Raw genomic sequence first — 17631 nt, 5'->3', positions numbered from 1 at the left:
TCTCTCGCTGTGGGTAACTCTCTGTCGGCTGCAGAAATACCACAGGACAGGTGATAAGGTCAGTGCGCAGACCTGTGACCATCTGCATCCTGCTCACAGCAAAGCAGGCGCCGTGAGCAGAGATCTCCAAACGATGTGGGGGCAGGCGGGATGGGCCACGCCGTGTCCTCGCGTCCCTGCACTCCTGATGCTGGTGGTCGGTGAGCTGGGGACGGTGTGGGGAGCAGGAAACCCTGCCTAGAGCAGGAAATCCACCAGGACGAGGCTTGGGAGGGTGCTGAGTGCAGTGGTAGAGTGGGTGCAGGATGGAGACGTTTCAAAAATACGTAAGTTAGGAATGCTGTGTGCTTTAGAAAGATAGGGAACTGTACTTGAAGCAGCACATGCATCACAAATGGATCTGATCTTGCTCAGAAACACAGAAGAGGAACAGCACGAGGGCGTGCAGGTTGGATGGTGCCTATTCTGCAGTGGGGACATGGGCAGGTAGATGTGGGTGAGCAGGACATTGTCCCTCCAAACAAAACCTTCTCTGTCCCATGGTGCAGGTACTGGTGTGAGCACCCAGGACATCTGCAGCTCCAGGGCTGGTGGTGAGTGTGAGAATGGGTCCAGAAAATGAAAACATCGTGGGGGAGGAGATGGGAAGAGAGAAAGTCATCATTCTTCCCCATGAATTCCCAATATCCATCCCTCGAGAGCAGATTGTCTGTGCCTTGGCATAGAATGTGTTTTTCAAATATTGACTCTGGTGATTGAATGCCTGTGCCATTTCTTCAGGTACTCTCCAGGCCCCAGTCCTGTTCCTTAACACTTGCAGAGCTGAGGAAGGGGAAGTCGTTCTATTTCAATGTGCTCTTCAGAAGATGGTTCCTGCTACCCGATTTGTCTTCTGCAAGGATGGGTTGGAGGTGCGCAGCATGAAGGCCCAAGAGGACATGGTCATCTACTCCATTCAGATGAACATCTCTGCGAGAAGCAGTGGGACATATGCATGTTTGTACCAGCAGAGGAGTGGGAAAAGCTGGCTGAGTTCTGCCCTCAGTCCTCCATGGGACCTGCATGTCACAGGTGGGAAATGACACCAGGGTGGTGGGGATGCAGGGTACGGTTAGACATAACACCACATGGATGTTCCATGTGCAGCAAGAGATGCTATAGAGAGGTGATGGCTCTGGAAGGTTTCCCTTCTCCATCCCACGCTGCAGAAATGGAGTTTTGCAGTGCACAGGCACAGGAAGCAAAGATAGGGGATGGTCATGGAGCCTTTAAAGCCTGGGTAAGGATGCTTCAAGGATTACTGCAATATCTTTATAAGCATAAGGAAGGGAAATTGGGGTGATTTCCAGGAGTGAGATTGTTCCTTACTGTGTGAGATTCTACTCAGCAACATGATGATTGTGTGGTCACAGTGTGGGGATGGCCAGATGTTGGTGTGCTTTGGGATCTGGGTGCCCCCACCTGCAACAAAGCCACCAAAAAGAGCCTTGAGATGACGGCAGGATGGGAAACACAGGATGCAGTCTTGTAAATGTGATGCTGCCATACCATCTAGGCAGAGCAATGTACTAGCCCTTTAATATCCCCAAATTCAATGAAGGAAGAGGTTGTGCTGTAGTGTCATACAATGCACAGTAGCTCTGCCATGCATTTCTTAATCCACCATAGTTTAAATAATTGATATCCAGAAGAACCCACATCAGTCCAGGTGTTCCAGGATACAGAGCTGACACTGTGGGCACCTGCCCATGTCTTCATGCTCTGCCCCATACCAATGCACTCAGCAGCCGTGTTCATGCAGAGGTGAGAGTTCAGGGGATACTCAGCCCATCCATTTGTCCCAACAGGCAACTTGTCCAGTTCCACAGAGGGGACAGCAACTGCTGGTGAGGCTTTCACCTCTACTCTTGCTGCCCCCATGCATCCCAATCTTCCCCTTCCCTCTTTCTCCAGTCCCATCACTACATGCTCATCACACTCCCATGTCCTCACCACTCCCCTCTGGCTGCACCACCCTCCAACAATCCCAAAGCTCCTCTCTCTAGTCCCCATCCCTCCACTCTGTTCCCAGATCCCAAAATCCTGCCGGACCCTACAGTCATTACGGTGGCACTGGTGGCTCTCACCCTCCTCCTTTCTGCAGGCACATACTGGACCATCAAGAAAGGTGAAGTCTTGTGGGAAGTAGGGGGGAACCATGGGGCCATCACAGCTCTGATGTGGGACGCTTCTTCTTGCAGGTGCCTGCAGGAGGATATGCCGAAGGTGAGCAGTTTGGGGCTGGCCTGCAGGATTTGTGGGCATCAGGGAGCCTGGGGTGCTGCTCCTTGTGCAATGTCAGTTTTGTCCGTGGATTCACCTGTGTAGATGAGGGATGGTGATGGGGTTGGAGAACAAAGCAGTTCCCATGGGAATATCTCCAATGGCCCCCGTATGGAACCTCAGTGCCTTTTCTCTCTGCTTTCTCTGGCTCTCTCCATAGTGCTGGTAGAGCTGAGGAATCTTCTGCTGACCACGATTCTTACTGTAAGTGCCAGTCCCTGTGCACCCTTCCCCTCCAGGCACCAAGGACAATGCAGAGATGATCACATACGCGCTGTTTTATGTCAATATTGTCTCCATATGCACATGACAATCCCAGCAGATAAAGTTAATTTCTCAGGATATACTCCCAGTCCCACCCAGGTAGATTCTCTCTAAACCTCCCTGACAAATATGGCCTGGTTTTCTTCACCCTGCTGCAAAGTCTCCATTCCCTTTACTGACACTGCCATGAAATAAGGACAGTTTCACTGTCAATCTCAGCTCTGAGTGGACAATGTTTAAGGGGAAATGCAACAGTTCAGAGCACTTTTTTTGGGGTGAGAACTGGGACAATTCACACCAGCAGAGCAGCCTCCAACCAGTATAACGCAGAAGCAAAACCTGGCACCTAACACAGGGCATTATCTCGGGGCTGCAAGGCAGACCTCAGGAGCCACTGTTGGAAGTTGTAAGGGTGATGATTTTGGCATAGGAAGCCCATGGGTGCAGTTGTGCTGGTGGCTGGGGAAGGTCTCTCCCCTGCTGATGGCTGGGCACTCATTCTGGATCTCCCTGCAGATGCCAACGTGGATTAAATGAGGATTAAATGAAGGTGAGTTGTGCTCTTGCAGAGGCCTGCAGTTGAGCGTGCATTTTTTTGCCCACAGAAGGCAAGGCTTTGGAGGGGAAATGCAAACCCAGATGTGGTGGTGCTCTGGCTGCAGTTCCCCTCCTGCCCTGACCCCACGGGGGGATGCTGAGCGGCTTTGGGACCACTGTAATTCCTTGTTTGTGTTTTGAAGGTCTCTGCAGTTTGTACATAAGACAGAATGTCAGAAAGTGAGAGGCAATCCATGCCTTTCTCTGCAAGAACAGCTGCGAAAGCAGAGCAGAAGTGTCACTTATCAATAAAAGCACGAGATTCCCCCACAAACTGAATGAATCAGGTGTCCTTCTTCTCTCTGAATGCACCCTGAGAGCTCCCATCTGTCCGCAGGGGCTGTGACAGGATCCTTGTGCTCGGGGCTCACAGTGGGTACCAAAACACAGCCAGCCTGGGCATCTTCAGAGCTTTTTCCACCTGAAGCCACAGCAGTAATGCATAACCACAGCTCATCACTTGATGATTTCTTTGATTCAAAACCGTGGTGAGATTGATGATGCAGCAAGCAGCACACAGATCTGTGGCTGTGTGCACAGATGTGTGGGTGAAGAGAAGAGCTCATTTGTGGCTGTACCACACCGTTTGTGTATTTGAATGACATATCTTTCTGTTCCAGTTTGGTACATTTCGGACATTTTATTGATATTGTCAGTAGTCCATACATAAGCAAGTCATAAATCTTATTGGCCAGACATAAATTGAGAGCAAACCCCATAAATACAAAGAGCCCCATGTTACACCCCAGGAGCTCTCTGCAGGGAAACACAGTGGCTTTGAGCCAGTCCCAGTGCCCTTGCCACGCTGCAGCCTATAGAGCTCTGCTGTTGGTCATCTGCTTCACAGGAGGCTGGAGGGGAAAGCAAAGCTCTGTTACTGCAGCTACAGCCTGCAAGCCCTGCACGAGGAGGCTCCAAGTGCACCAGAAGGATCCATGCACACTGGAAAAACAGTCAGGAGATAGTTAGCAAGAACAAAAGAAAAATAAGAGCAGATTTCGGACAGAACTTGCTTGCTAGATACACTCTTTCTTCTTCATTATTCCCCCTCCACACTCTTTAAAACACTCAGAAGTATTCTTCCAGCTCTTCAGATGGAACAATTTCTGGAGCTTCTGAGAAGGAAGCACACAACTTTGGCAGCAGCAACAAGGGGCTGCAGTACTGCATATCAAGGGGAGGTGTTTGCAGAAGTCAGAGAAGAGAGTGTGATTTGTGGCTAGAAAACGTATCTCATGATTTGCCATTTTTCTGCAAGTAAAGAGAACGTAAGACTAAGAGATGCGTGAGACAAAAAATATTATGTCTGTGGAATGTTTCACTTTTGTTCCTGGGAAAAGGGACTCAACTCACCTTGTCCCTTCAAAAGTCGGAGATGGTGGCATCTGTGGGGGAAAAAACACACGAGTGCTCAGTATTCATTTGGGAAGTGGGGAGACCCACCACTGGTTTGGGCAGCAGATTTGGACTGGCTGCCCAATCCCATCTGCCCTGTCTGTGCAAGAAGATTTGGAGGAGCAGAGATGATGGGCTTTGGGGCAGTTTCCCATCATTTGAGGCATTTTCTACATTTATGCAGCAAATTTCAGCCTGCTGCTCTGCAATGAAATTGGAGCTGCAAACAGAGCAAGGCACATGCGTGGTGGGCTTACATCCCCTGTCCCCAACCACAGCATCCTCCCCTTGTGGCTGTCCGTGCTTGTTGAGCCATCACTGAGATATTTCCCCACCACTGTCTGTGTACGCAGCCACATCCTCCAGTGTGGGGCTGTGCTTTGGGCTGGGCTTGAAACAAACACCACAGGGAAGAGAAATGAAGAAAGCAGAGTCTGAAGTGTGAGACAAGCTGTGCGTGTGGGATTTGTCACCATGAGCACCGGGATGAAAGCAGCATGGAGAAATTGTCCCTTGATGACTAGTTTTGTATGTCCCATCAGGAAAGGAACCGGTGGGATGGCAAATGCAAGTCCAAGGGAAAGGGATCCCTGCAGTCTGGGCTTGTCCAGCACTCACATTGGATTTCTCCGTAGTCGGTGTTTTCCATCTGCTGGCTGGGAATGTGCTGCTGCCTGGGGAGGAAAGGGAAATGGATTTGGGGTGTGCTTGCTGGGAAGTGTCCAGGATTGATATTCACTGAATGATGCCTCCTTGCACTGGGCACTGTGCTTGATCCAACCCCACATCAATCTCTCATCCTCCATGCACCCACGTGCTATTGCAAATGATCCTGTGAGTAAATGCTTCCTTCTCCAATCCAGTGGCAATCCCTTCTTATGATATCCCACAGATAATGCTGCCCTGCACAAGCAGCCCCCTAGAGTCCTAGCTGCACTCAAACATCCCCTCCCAGCCTCTTACTGCTCACCTATGGCATCTCTCTCCGCAGGTACCTGCAAGGAGCAGAGTCCCACATCAGAGCTGTGACAGCCTCCTGAATTTCCCACCCAGTTCCCAAAGCCTTCACCTTTCTTGATGGTCCAGAAGGCAGCTGCAGACAGGAGGAAGGTGAAAGCCAGTGATGTCACTGAAATGACTGTGGAATCAGGCAGAGTGTGGGGCACTGGGGACAGAATGGGGAGATGGGGACAGAGGGGAGTTTTGGGGTTTTAGGAGTGTGAAAGGGTCAGAGCGGGGTGATACGAACATCGGGTTTTGATAAGGAGGTATTGATGTGATGGGCACACGAGGGATGGATGGGGACAATTGGGACCCACATAGAAGTCATGTAGCTGCTATGGGACTGTCCAAGGGATAAGGAAACCCACAGACCATACAGAGTCCTTGAGAACCAAAAACACAGCCTGCAAAGTCTACAGAATCAGACCCTAGGGTGTGTGCAGCCCACTGCTGGCTTTGCTTTCATTTTCACTTTTGTTCTGCTGTTTAATCAGTTGCTGACGTGGTGACAGAACCAACACAACCTCTGTGACACAGAGGCACAGGAGATTTCCTTAGTTCTCCGAGCAGGTGAAGCACTGAGCACTGAACAGAACATCAAGTGAAGGCAATTGATAACTCCTTGGAAATAGGATTATGATGCGATTCCACCCTGCATAGCACTCTAATTCTGGTTGGAGTAGAAGAAATATCAGAGGCTGAATTTAAACATCCACAGGAGATGTGGTAACAAATTCCTGTGTTGTTGCCTACTTTGCATGACCAGCTCTCATTTCTTTAATTATTGTTCTTTTGTATGAGATTCTAGCTAGCATGTCCTTTCTAAGCCGAAAATCTGAACTTCAAACATCTTGTACCAGGCTTACTCTCTACATTTATGCTTGTGTTCTGTAGCAGGATCTTAAAGCCAGCGTTATGAAAATCAGAAGTAAGAGAATGCATTTTTTCAAATGGAGAGTTTGACATTCCATATCACCTGTCTTTTGGTGTCTCACTGACTGCATCTCCTACTGTTAGCTGTCACTAGCTGAGGATAAAGTACTCCTCTCACTCTGATGCCAAACATATTAGGAACAGAAGGTCCAGTAAAACCAGTTGCAGTGTTTTCTCTTCCAGCTTTTGGGGCTCTACATTCTTACTTCACCATCACTGTTTATGGGGAGAGTAGCCTGTTGGATGAGTTGGATCAGATTATCAACTGAGTATGAATACAATTGTCTTATTTGTGGGCACAGGTACATACTCACAGATAAAAACTCAATGGTGTTTTGTGAATGAGAAGTACTTGTCCTATGGGCGTCAGATCAACTGAGACTGGTTTTCCCAGTCTTAATTCTTAATTGTCTAATTTGAAGCCATAATTATTCTACAAAGTGTTTTTACTCCAAGGTTCCATCAGGATCTAATTGAAAATAACTGATATTCTTCTTAGCATAAAGACCAGTGTCTTGGGCAGATTACCTGGAGATCGGGTTGATGCCCCGTTCCTGGAGACTTTCAAGGCAAGGCAGGATAAGATCCTGGACAACTTGATCTGTGATGTCATGTTCACTGCAGGAGAGTTGAACTAGATGGCCTCCAGAGGTTCCTTCCAACTCTAAGAATTCTGTGATTCTATGACTGTGGAAATCAGGTAGGTATGAAGCACAGAATCAACAGATGAAGGATTAACCCTGTGCTCCAGGGAACCCCGTCACACATCAATGTCCTCCTCACTGCCCAGTGTCCCCATCCCAGCAGCCCATGCCCTGACCCACACACCTGGGTGGAAGCCACAGTCATGGCAGTGTCACTAGTGGCAAAGCTGAGTGCTTGTGGAAAAGCTGGGGGATGTGTCCCTGGGGTGCTCCTTGTGCAGGGCAGCATTATGTCTGGGATTTCCTATGACAAAAAGGGATTGCCAAGGGGTAGGAGAAGGAAGCATTTCTCCATGGGAATATCACCAATGGCCCCTGAAGGCTTGGAAGATGAGAGATTGCCATGGGGTTGGGTCAGGATCTCACACTCCAGGCACTGCATTTCCTTTCTCTCCTTTCCCCTGTTGAGCGTCTCCGCTCCAAGGCATCTTGCTGCAAAGGGGAGAGGAAAGGGAGCAGAAATGGGGCTGGGATTCATTCCAGACACAGGTAGTGCCAACCCTCGTCAGGGTGGGTCTCCCTGCTACCAAACATGCACTAGGCACTGATTCACCCCGCCCCTCCGCTCCCTCCACATCCCTCCCCTCCCCATTCTGGACTGGACAAAAGGAGCTGAGGCCATTCTCAACTCAAACCCAACCAGTGAGCTGCTAAATTCTGGCAGTATGGTGTCTGATTCTTTAACTGTGTGTTCTACTATTTTTTTGTTAGTTAGTTAGTTGTTATGATTGCATGACTGATACCACGACCTTTAAGGTCTCTTTCAAGCCAAGCACAACTGTTTAATGACTCTTTGGTGGGCTGGAGATGAACAGGAGTTTGGAAGTTGGGACAGAGACAAGACAGCTGACAGAAAGAGCCAAAACGGATGCCACATACAGAATGAGGTCATGCTCAGCAAGAGGAGGTGGGGAAAAGAGGGAGAAGGGAGAAGTTTCGTCCTCTCAAAAAACAGGAAGCACGACCCCTGCTAAGGTCTCTGTGTGTCCCAAAATAGAAGCGGGGGCTTTGCAGACACAACAGATGCATCATGGGCTGCATCACAGGCTGTCGCTGTGGGTAACTCTCCGTCAGCTCAGAAACACCACAGGACGTGTCCTAGGCTCACAACACAGACCTGTGACCATCTGCACCCCGCTCACTGCAAAGCGGGTGCTGTGAGGAGCGATCTGCAGAAGATGTGGGGGCATTTAGCATGGAGCATGCCATGTGCTCGTGTCCCTGCCATCCTGCTGCTAGTGTTCGGTGAGTTGGGGATGCTTTGGGTATTGGGGAACCCTACCTGGAGCAGGAAGCCCACCACAAAGAGGCTTGGGATGGTGCTGAGGGTGGAGATGGAGGACGTGTGGGATGGAGACTGGCACCAAAAGCACAATTCAGGAGTGCTGTGTGATTTTAAGGTTGAGGAGGCTGCATCTGGAAAAGAAAACCCATCCAAAATGGATTTGGGCTTGTTCAAATGGAGTCAGTGGATACAGCAAGGGGATAAATTGGTGGAGTGGTGTCTGCTGAAGAGTGGGGACATGGGCAGGTAGATGTGGGTGAGCAGGACATTGTCCCTCTAAATAAAACCCTCTCCGTCCCATGGTGCAGGTACTGGTGTGTGCAAGCAAGAGATCTGCAGCTCCAGGGCTGGTGGTGAGTGTGAGAATGGGTCCCGAAAGTGAAGACATCGTGGGGGAGGAGATGGGAAGAGAGAAAGGAATCTTTCCCAATGAATTCCCAGTGTCCACCACTGGAGTGCTGTTTGTCTGTGCCTTGGGATACAAGGTGTTTTTCAACTACTGATGCTGGCGGAATCCCTGTGCCATCTCTCCAGGTACTCTCCAGGCTCCAGTCCTGTTCCTTAACAGTTCAAGAGCTCAGGAAGGGGACGTTGTCCTGGCTCAATGTGTTCTCCAGAAACAGTTTCCTGCTACCCGAATTGTCTTCTGCAAGGATGGGTTGAAGGTGCGCAGCAGGAAAGCCAAAGAGAACACGGTCAGCTACTCCATGCTGCTGAGCATCACTGAGGGAAGCAGCGGGACATACAAGTGTTTGTACGAGCAGAGGAACGAGAAAAACTGGCTGAGGAGCTCTGTCCTCAGTGCCCCCCGGGACCTGCATGTCACAGGTGGGACATGACACCAGGGTGGTGGGGACACAGGGGATGGGGATAATTAACAGCACATGGATGTCCCATGTGCAGCGAGATGCCATAGAGAGAGTATGGCTCTGGAAAGTTTTGTGTCTCAATCTTACGCTGCAGAAATAGTGTTCTGCAGTGGCCAGGAACATAAAGGAGGTGCAGGGTTTGGGCATGGTTGCTTTCCTGGGCAAGGATGCTCCAAGGCTTATTCCAAAAAAATTTTGACAATACAGAAAAGAAACTGGGGTGATTTCCAGGAGTGAGGTTGTTCTTTTTTGTTTCATTTCCTATGCAGCAACTAGGTGATGTTGTGGCCATTGTGTGGGGATGGCCCTAAGTTGGTGTGCACTGGGATTTGTGCGTCTCCACCTGCAACAAAACCACCAAAAAGTGCCTTTGGATGGTGGCAGGGGGAGATGCAGGATGCAGTCTTGCAGGTGGGACGCTGCCATCCCATTGAGACAGAGCATCATGCTAGTCCTTTCTTATGCCCAAGGCCAAGGAAAGAATAGAGTTGTGCTGCAGTATCATAAAATGCACATTTTCATCTCTGCCATGCATTTCTGAATTCACCATAGTTCAGATAATTGATCTTCAGGATGGCGGAGACCCCATGTCAGCCCACATGTCTCAGGGGACAGAGCTGGCTCAGTGGGCACCTGCCAGTGCATGCACTCCCTGTCCCATACCAGTGCACTCAGGAGCTGTGTCCATGCAGAGGTGAGCATGTGGGCAACACTCAGCTCATCCGTTTGTCCCTCCAGGTCTTGTGTCTGATCACACAGCACGAGCTGCACCCCCAGGTGAGGGACTCTCCTTGGCTCCTGCTGAACCTACCCCTGCACCTTTTCCCTATCCTTCCCCTCTTTTCCCAACCCATCGTTATGTCGCTGTTTCACCCCAACTCCTGCATCACTCCCATCTGACCCTATCACCCTCTGTGTCCCCAAACCCCAACTCTCCTCTGAACCCCATAGTCATTCATGTGGTATTGGTTGCTGTCACCCTCTTCCTGTCTGCAGCCAGCTTCTGGACCATTAGGAAAGGTGAGGACTTGAGGGAACTGTGGGGGATCCATGAGACTGCCACAGCTTTGATGTGAGACTGTTTTTCTTACAGGTGGCTGCGGGGAGAGATGCCAAAGGTGAGCAGAAAGGCAAGGGACAATATCTCAACGGTGCTTTTGTCTCAGCGTTCACAGTGACAAATCCCACTTGCATGGCAGGTCTCACACTTCAGACTCTGCTGTTCTCCTTTCTTCAGTTCCCCTCACTATGGTGTTTGTTTCAAGCACAGCCCAAAGCACAGCCCCACACTGGAGGATGTGGCTGCGTACACAGACAGTGGTGGGGAAATATCTCAGTGATGGCTCAACAAGCATGGACAGCCACAAGGGAGGATGCTGTGGTTGGGGACAGGGGATGTAAGCCCACCACACATGCACCTTGCTCTGTTTGCAGCTCCAATTTCATTGCAGAGCAGCAGGCTGAAATTTGCTGCGTAAATGCAGAAAATGCCTCAAATGATGGGAAACTGCCCCCAAAGCCCATCATCTCTGCTCCTCCAAATCTTCTTGCACAGACAGGGCAAATGGGGTTGGGCAGTCAGTCCGGAGTCTGTCATCTGCTGCCCAAACCAGTGGTGGGTCTTCCCTCTTCCCAAATGAGTGCCGAGCACTCTTTTTTTTTTTTTTTTTTTTGGTTTTTGTTTCTTTTCTTTCTTTTTTTTTTTTCCCCCACAGATGCCACCATTGCTCATTTTAAAAGGGACAAGGTGAGTTGGGGCCCTTTCCCATTGGAACCAAAGTGATACTTTGCCCAGAGATCTCATTTTCTCACACATCTCCTTTCCTCACGTTCTCTTTGCTTGCAGAAAAATGGCAAATCATAAGATAGGTTTTCTAGCCACAAATCACACTCTCCTCTCTGACTTCTGCAAACACCTCCCCTTGATATGCAGAACTGCAGCTCCTTGTTCCTGCTGCCAAAGTTGTGTTCTGTGCTTCCTTCTCAGAAGCTCCAGAAATGGTTCCATCTGAAGAGCTGGAAGAATACTTCTGAGTGTTTTAAAGAGAGTGGAGGGGGAATTATGAAGAAGAAAGAGTGTATCTAGCAAGCAAGTTCTGTCCAAAATCTGCTCTTATTTTTCTTTTGTTCTTGCTAACTATCTCCTGCCTGCTTCTCCAGTGTGCATGGATGCTCCTGGTGCACTTGGAGCCTCCTCGTGCAGGGCTTGCAGGCTGCAGCTGCAGTAACAGAGCTTTGCTTTCCCCTCCAGCCTCCTGTGAAGCAGATGACCAACAGCAGAGCTCTATAGGCTGCAGCGTGGCAAGGGCACTGGGACTGGCTCAAAGCCACTGTGTTTCCTTGCAGAGAGCTCCTGGGGTGTAACATGGGGCTCTTTGTGTTTATGGGGTTTGCTCTCAATTTATGTCTGGCCAATAAGATTTATGACTTGCTTATGTATGGACTACCGACAATATCAATAAAATGTCCGAAATGTACCAAACTGGAACAGAAAGATATGTCATTCAAATACACAAACGGTGTGGTACAGCCACAAATGAGCTCTTCTCTCCACCCACACATCTGTGCACACAGCCACAGATCTGTGTGCTGCTTGCTGCATCATCAATGTCACCACGGTTTTGAATCAAAGAAGTCATCAAGTGATGAGCTGTGGTTATGCATTACTGCTGTGGCTTCAGGTGGAAGAAGCTCTGAAGATGCCCAGGCTGGCTGTGTTTTGGTACCCACTGTGAGCCCCAAGCACAAGGATCCTGTCACAGCCCCTGCGGACAGATGGGAGCTCTCAGGGTGCATTCAGAGAGAAAGGAATACACCAGATTCAACTGGGCAAACTAAAGAAATCTTCTGTGCCTGTGTCACACAGATTGGGTTTGTTCTCCTTCTTGCTTCCTAATACATAACCAACCAATGGATAGCTGCTCAGCGATCATACAAGAAGGTATTGGAGGTGAAAACATGAAAGGTGTCCTGAGGACCCTCCGAACTGGGCCAGGTGTGACTTTGATGCCCTGCTCCTACTCTGTAGCAGGACAGTTATTATAACCAACTATATCCATCCTATGTCAATGTGCTATTCCTAGGCACCAACATCTCCAGCAGCATCTTCTTCTTTGCACTGAGCGAGTGACTTACATTCTTTTAAGTAATGTCAATGTTACAATTTTATATTCTGCTGATTAATCAAAATTTGACCCAATCTGCAGAATCCATCCAGGAGACTGAAAATAATCAGCAACTGAAATTCTAGACATTGTGTGAAACTGTAAGCCTTGTTGATAAGTCATGCAGGTTTGGTAAGGAAGATCTCAAAAGACACAGCAACACATGCTACCCATTAACATTCCTTACCTCTGGACCAAGGTTGATAAGGAGATTAATAATTCCTCTTGTCTTGAGATGAATCTGGCTAGGCCAGAGAGCACTAAGAAAGGGGGATGCAAAAATAGCACAGGTTCATCGATCACCACAGAGTAAGTTCTCAGCACATGGCAACATTTTGTGGATCTACAGATTGCATCTATCCCTCTGTTGATCATCTCCACGGGCAGATGCTGAGTTCCTCACGGAGGCACAGATTCATTTTCCTGCACAGATTGTAAATGAAGTGATAACTGCTTTTGGTAGCAGCAACAGCAATACTGAATGCATAGAAGCTTTTGGCTGCTGGAGATCTGAAGAGTGTGTAGCAGCACTCAAGGCACTGGGTTTCTTCAAGGATTCTCAGTGATGAGATGCTCCCTAAAGAGTGAGATGGGGCTGAGAATGGAGTCAAAGCAGCAAGGGCACAGAGGCAAGATGGGGAAAGTACAAAAGAGAAATCCTGCCTGACACAGGGAGGCTGTATTTAATGTGAGCTTGTAAACAAGATGGACAGCAACTGATTAAACAGTTTGACAGTGATAGGAAAAAGAGAAATGTTATCTACTATATGAGGGGCAGTGAGGCACTGGTGTAGACTCCACAGAGAAGCAGTGGATGCCCCATCTCTGGAGGTGCTCAAGGACGAGAATCAGCCTGTGCTATTTTTGCATCTCCTTTCTTAGTGCTCCCTGGTCTGGCCAGACTACAGCTTCGTGCACACAGTAATGCCTCATCTGTTTAGAAATGAGAACTTTCCTCCCACACAAGATTCACCCGACCGCTCCTTCAGAAAGACGATGCTTTGCTTGTGTGGAGCTGGGCTTGAAGCAGCATTTGAAAGAGCAGCAGCTGCTCATCTCCAGTCTGAGGGACCAGAAGCATCGAGGTGTGTGAGTGCAGAGGGCTGATGAGCTGCAAACATCACCTCTTTGCACGGCATGACCGCAGTTGCTTTGCTCTGGGCTGGACGATGAAGACAGGATGAGTGTTTCCACTCAGCTTGGGAAGGGCTTGAGATCTGTGGGGCAGGATTCCCCTCATGTTTGTCCATCTTCCAGATGGTTTGTGATGAAAGGTGCTGTAAGGTGCCTGGTAGCAGCATTGAGTGTGCCCTCAATCTTCAGGCAGAATTCCACTGCGCTGAGTCCACTAGCTCAGGGCAGTTATTGTATGGCACGGATGAACAGACAGCAAAGGCAAAGGTTTGGATTGTGTCATGGCCAGACTGTGATCCAAACACCTATGATGAAACCCAAAAGCAGTTTGGGGATCTTTTATCAAAAATGCACTTGAGTTTTTGCATCTTCTGCTAGTGCAGAGAGCTCTTATTTGGTTACTTGCTTGCACCGAGTCTTTAGAGCACTCTCTTCATATTTGATGTGCTTTATCTGAAGACAAGATGAATTACTAATTTCCTTATCAATCTGAGTCCAGACGTAAGGAATGTTAACAGTTAGCAAGTGTTGCTGTGTCCTTTGAGATCTTTGCCTTATCAGAGTCTTGCCTACCTTACCTGTAAGGTGCCTCCCTGTGGATGAATGAATCCTGCTCTTCATTCTGGGCTAACTACTTAATTCTTCCACTTTCAATTCTCATAAAATGTTAAATCCCTGGACGTAGATGAACTGACACCCCATTTATCTCCTGTCTCTTTCTTCAGATCTATTTCCACTGGGAATTCTCCTCTTGGGAACTTCAGCCACACAGACATCTGCTGGAAAATTAGCATGGCGAGCTGTAAGTGACCCAGAAGCCTCCTGAAATGTATCGAAAATAAATTCCTGAATCACTAAATAGACAGCCCCACCAAGGGGGGTGCAATGCTGGAGATGTTGCTCACCAATATGAGTGAACTGAGCGGAGACATCAGGATTGGAGGCTGCCTGGGCTGTAGAGACCAGGAAATGGATTGATATTGGACAAGCAAAATGTAAAATCAGGACACTTCATTGTAGGAAAAACAAATTGCAGCTCTTCAGGGAGTTAGTGAACAAAACTACCTCAATCAGCCCTCACAGACAGGGAGCAGAGCAGAGCTGGCAGATCTGGAAAAATTTCCTCAGTGCATAAGAGTCTCCATCCCCAATGCAGGCAGTCAGGAAGGGAAAGCAAGAGAGTGGCATGGCTGAAGCAGGACCTGCTGGGCAAAGTGGAGAGCAAGAAGATGCAGGAACAGTGGCCCTGGCAGGAGGATAGGGATGGTGCTGGGTTGTGTAGGTATGGGGGCAGGAAGGCCAAGGCACAGCTGGAACTAGACTTGGTGAGGGGTGCAAAGAACAACAAGAAAGCCTTCTTCAGGGCTGTAAACCTGAAAAGGAAAGTCCAGGAGGGCGTACACATCAGTGAGCAATACAAGCAGGTTAGTAACAACAGACCAGGAGAAAGCTATGGTACTCAACAATTTCTTTGTCTCAGTCTTCACTACTGACTGTTCTAGACACAATCCTCAAACTTCCATTTCAGAAGGTGGGAAGTGGGAGAATGATCCTCCTCCTGCTTTCAGTGAAAGTTGGATTTGCAGCCACCTGAGGAACCTGAATATCCATATGTCTATGAGTCCTTGTGAGATGCATCCCAGAGTCCTGAGGGGAGAGGCTCACAAAGGAGAATAAAATATCAGGAATAGTCAGCATGGTTTCTCCCAGGGTAAGTCGTGCTTTATAAATATAAGAGGATTTTATAGTGAAATCAACAGCTTGATGGAAGTGTCAGTAGTGTTGAATCCACTCTTAAAATTTGGAAGTATTATATCAATGAAAGCATGAAGCACAGAAATCAGAAAGAAAAAATGAGATATGACTTCTGACTGAAAAACAAGCAAACAAACAAACAAACAAACAAAACCAATGGAGCAAGACATTCATTTACGGTGTGAGCAGCCAGACATCCAATGCTCCCAAACTTCCAGCATAGTGATATCTGGGTTTAATCACTTGTGGAGCTTAGGAAGGTGGGAATAATAGCTGAGTGTACTGAGACAAGAAAAACTCCATATAACAAATTTCTCTTTTGTACTGGACTTAAACTGTATCCTCAGAGGAAGGGCAGCTTCTCTCAAGGGAAGAACCTTAAGGCAAAAATCAAGCACCACATTAATTGAGACCTGGAATCTCTACTAAGACTCCTTCCCACTTAAAAAACAGTGACATCAGCTAAATGACTGCAAGGGACTTCCAGGAATAAGAACATGGATATATGGCAGTCTAACACAATCTGGGCAGGAAAGGCTTCGGATCTCCCTTGAATAGCAAATTAGCAGGAAGTCAGCAAAACATCTCAGCACCACAGGAAAAGTCACTGTTTCTCCTTTTGTCTTCTGTTTAATGGAGAGAAACATGGAGTGCAAAAGCACAGGAACAGCAAACCTAGTTCCCTCCTGGGAACGTTACAAGTCTTTTGCCCTCCCCAGTGACCAGATCCCAGTTTCAGAAAGATTATCCCAGCCCCCTCCTTTCAGACTCTCCCTCACTGTCAGCACTCTCACCTGCCTGTCCTGTTCATGCACCAACTGCACCTCCCAGTAATGATTCTCAGAAGCAAAGCCCTTCCTGCCCACCGTGATGGGAAGAAGATTCTCAATAATGGGGCCCTTAGCAGGGGGCTTGTGATGGACTGTTCTGTGGTCAGGGGACAGGGCAAGCTCAGGGTTCTTCCATGCTTCATCTGGGGTGATGGGAACCGAGGAGAGAGAGGAGGAGCTTCTAGTTAAAAATTAAAAAAGAGTGAAAATTCCAGGCATAAGGATCCTTATGAGAAGAAGAACTTGGTGTTTTTTATAGACATGGAACTCCAACTCTTATATCAGGCTTCTAGCTCAAGGGTGATGCCAGCTTTCTGGCAAGCGAGGGATGATACAGTTTCATCTGTGGGACTTTACACTGATGTAACTAGACTTAGGGGAGGTGCCAACCCTTGTCCATAAGTGCTCAGTAAAGTGGTGTTTTGGCCAGTTAGTTCCAGAAAGAAACAAGGAGGCTTATTTCTAGCTTTCACACCGGATTTAATGTCTAGCCCTGGTGTCTGATTGCAAGTCCACATACCCATGTATCTTCGAGCTTTTCTGTAGTCTGTTGAGATTAAAAAAAAAAAAAAAAAAAAAGATAAAAAAAATGCCCAATGTAGTATCCACGTTCCTCACAAGGAAAGGAGCAAGTTTTCTGTTATGGTTTTAGGACTGGAGGAGTATCCTGCTGCATGGAACTGGAACATGCCATTGAAGGAGTATGAGAAAAGTCAGGTCATAATTCATTGTCTTTTTGTCCCAGAGAGTCTCGCTCCAGCTGCCCAGGGACATGGGACAGAACATCTCAATTAGCTTAGGAAAATCGAAATAGGACTTCCTCAGTATGGAGAAAGTAATTTTACTTTACCTGCACTTGAAGTCATTCTCTCTTTTTTTTTTTTTTCAGTTTCTGCATAAGAAAGAATAAAATATGAGTTAGCTAGCAAGCAATGGCTTGGTATCTGTAAGACTCCTTGCAGAATCTGATAGGGAACTAGATGGAACATGGGTGGTTATGGCTTGGCAGTGGAAATATTGGGTACCTGGGAAAAGGGCACTGAGCTGTACAGAGAGTCACATTCCTGGTGCCTTTGCTAGATGGAAAGATTGGAAAAGAAGAGATCTGAAGACATCTGATGGGGAAACGGCCAGGGGAAGGAACTGATATATTCCTGTGCTGGAGCCAGGAACGATCTTAGAGATCTGCCAGTTTTTCACATCATCGTAAGTTCTTCAGTTGAGATGAGAGGATAAGTGCTTTATAATTTCCTTTGTGAGTAGAAGGAAATCTCCCTCCAGATAAAGGACAGATAGTTGTGAGTGGTTCTCTTAAGTGGGTTCTCAGAGAAGGAGGTCACAGAACTACAGAATCTTTAGTGTTGGAAAAGACCACAA

General features: G+C 48.0%; 2 protein-coding genes across 9 annotated transcripts; both read left to right on the top strand.

The window, feature by feature from the left end:
* Positions 1-262: 262 nt before the first annotated feature.
* LOC149914121 (uncharacterized) lies at positions 263-3445 on the top strand. Of its 8 annotated transcripts, XM_090127456.1 has the most exons (8): positions 263-593; positions 781-1071; positions 1848-1886; positions 2072-2167; positions 2241-2265; positions 2483-2526; positions 3103-3136; positions 3327-3445. In XM_090127456.1, the coding sequence occupies exons 1-7, from the start codon at positions 491-493 to the stop codon at positions 3117-3119; spliced, it is 615 nt and encodes a 204-aa protein (XP_089983582.1). In that variant the 5' UTR covers positions 263-490; the 3' UTR covers positions 3120-3136; positions 3327-3445. The 8 variants fall into 8 exon arrangements, 7 of the variants coding, with proteins under 7 accessions (XP_089983582.1, XP_089983581.1, XP_089983576.1 ...); XM_090127455.1 differs by having other exon boundaries at positions 3103-3445; XM_090127450.1 differs by having other exon boundaries at positions 1848-2167.
* Positions 3446-5641: 2196 nt separating this feature from the next.
* Positions 5642-11992, top strand: LOC149914120 (uncharacterized). The gene is made up of 7 exons (XM_090127484.1): positions 5642-5688; positions 6075-8462; positions 8811-8855; positions 9037-9330; positions 10110-10148; positions 10465-10489; positions 11359-11992. Exons 2-7 carry the CDS (start codon positions 8396-8398, stop codon positions 11381-11383), a joined length of 495 nt encoding a protein of 164 aa, XP_089983610.1. The 5' UTR covers positions 5642-5688; positions 6075-8395; the 3' UTR covers positions 11384-11992.
* Positions 11993-17631: the final 5639 nt, after the last annotated feature.

This window comes from Phasianus colchicus, chromosome 31 (genome assembly GCF_987193195.1).
Source record: "Phasianus colchicus chromosome 31, bPhaCol1.hap1.1, whole genome shotgun sequence".
Taxonomy (NCBI): Eukaryota; Metazoa; Chordata; class Aves; order Galliformes; family Phasianidae; genus Phasianus; species Phasianus colchicus.
This window is presented reverse-complemented; position numbering and strand designations above follow the sequence as displayed.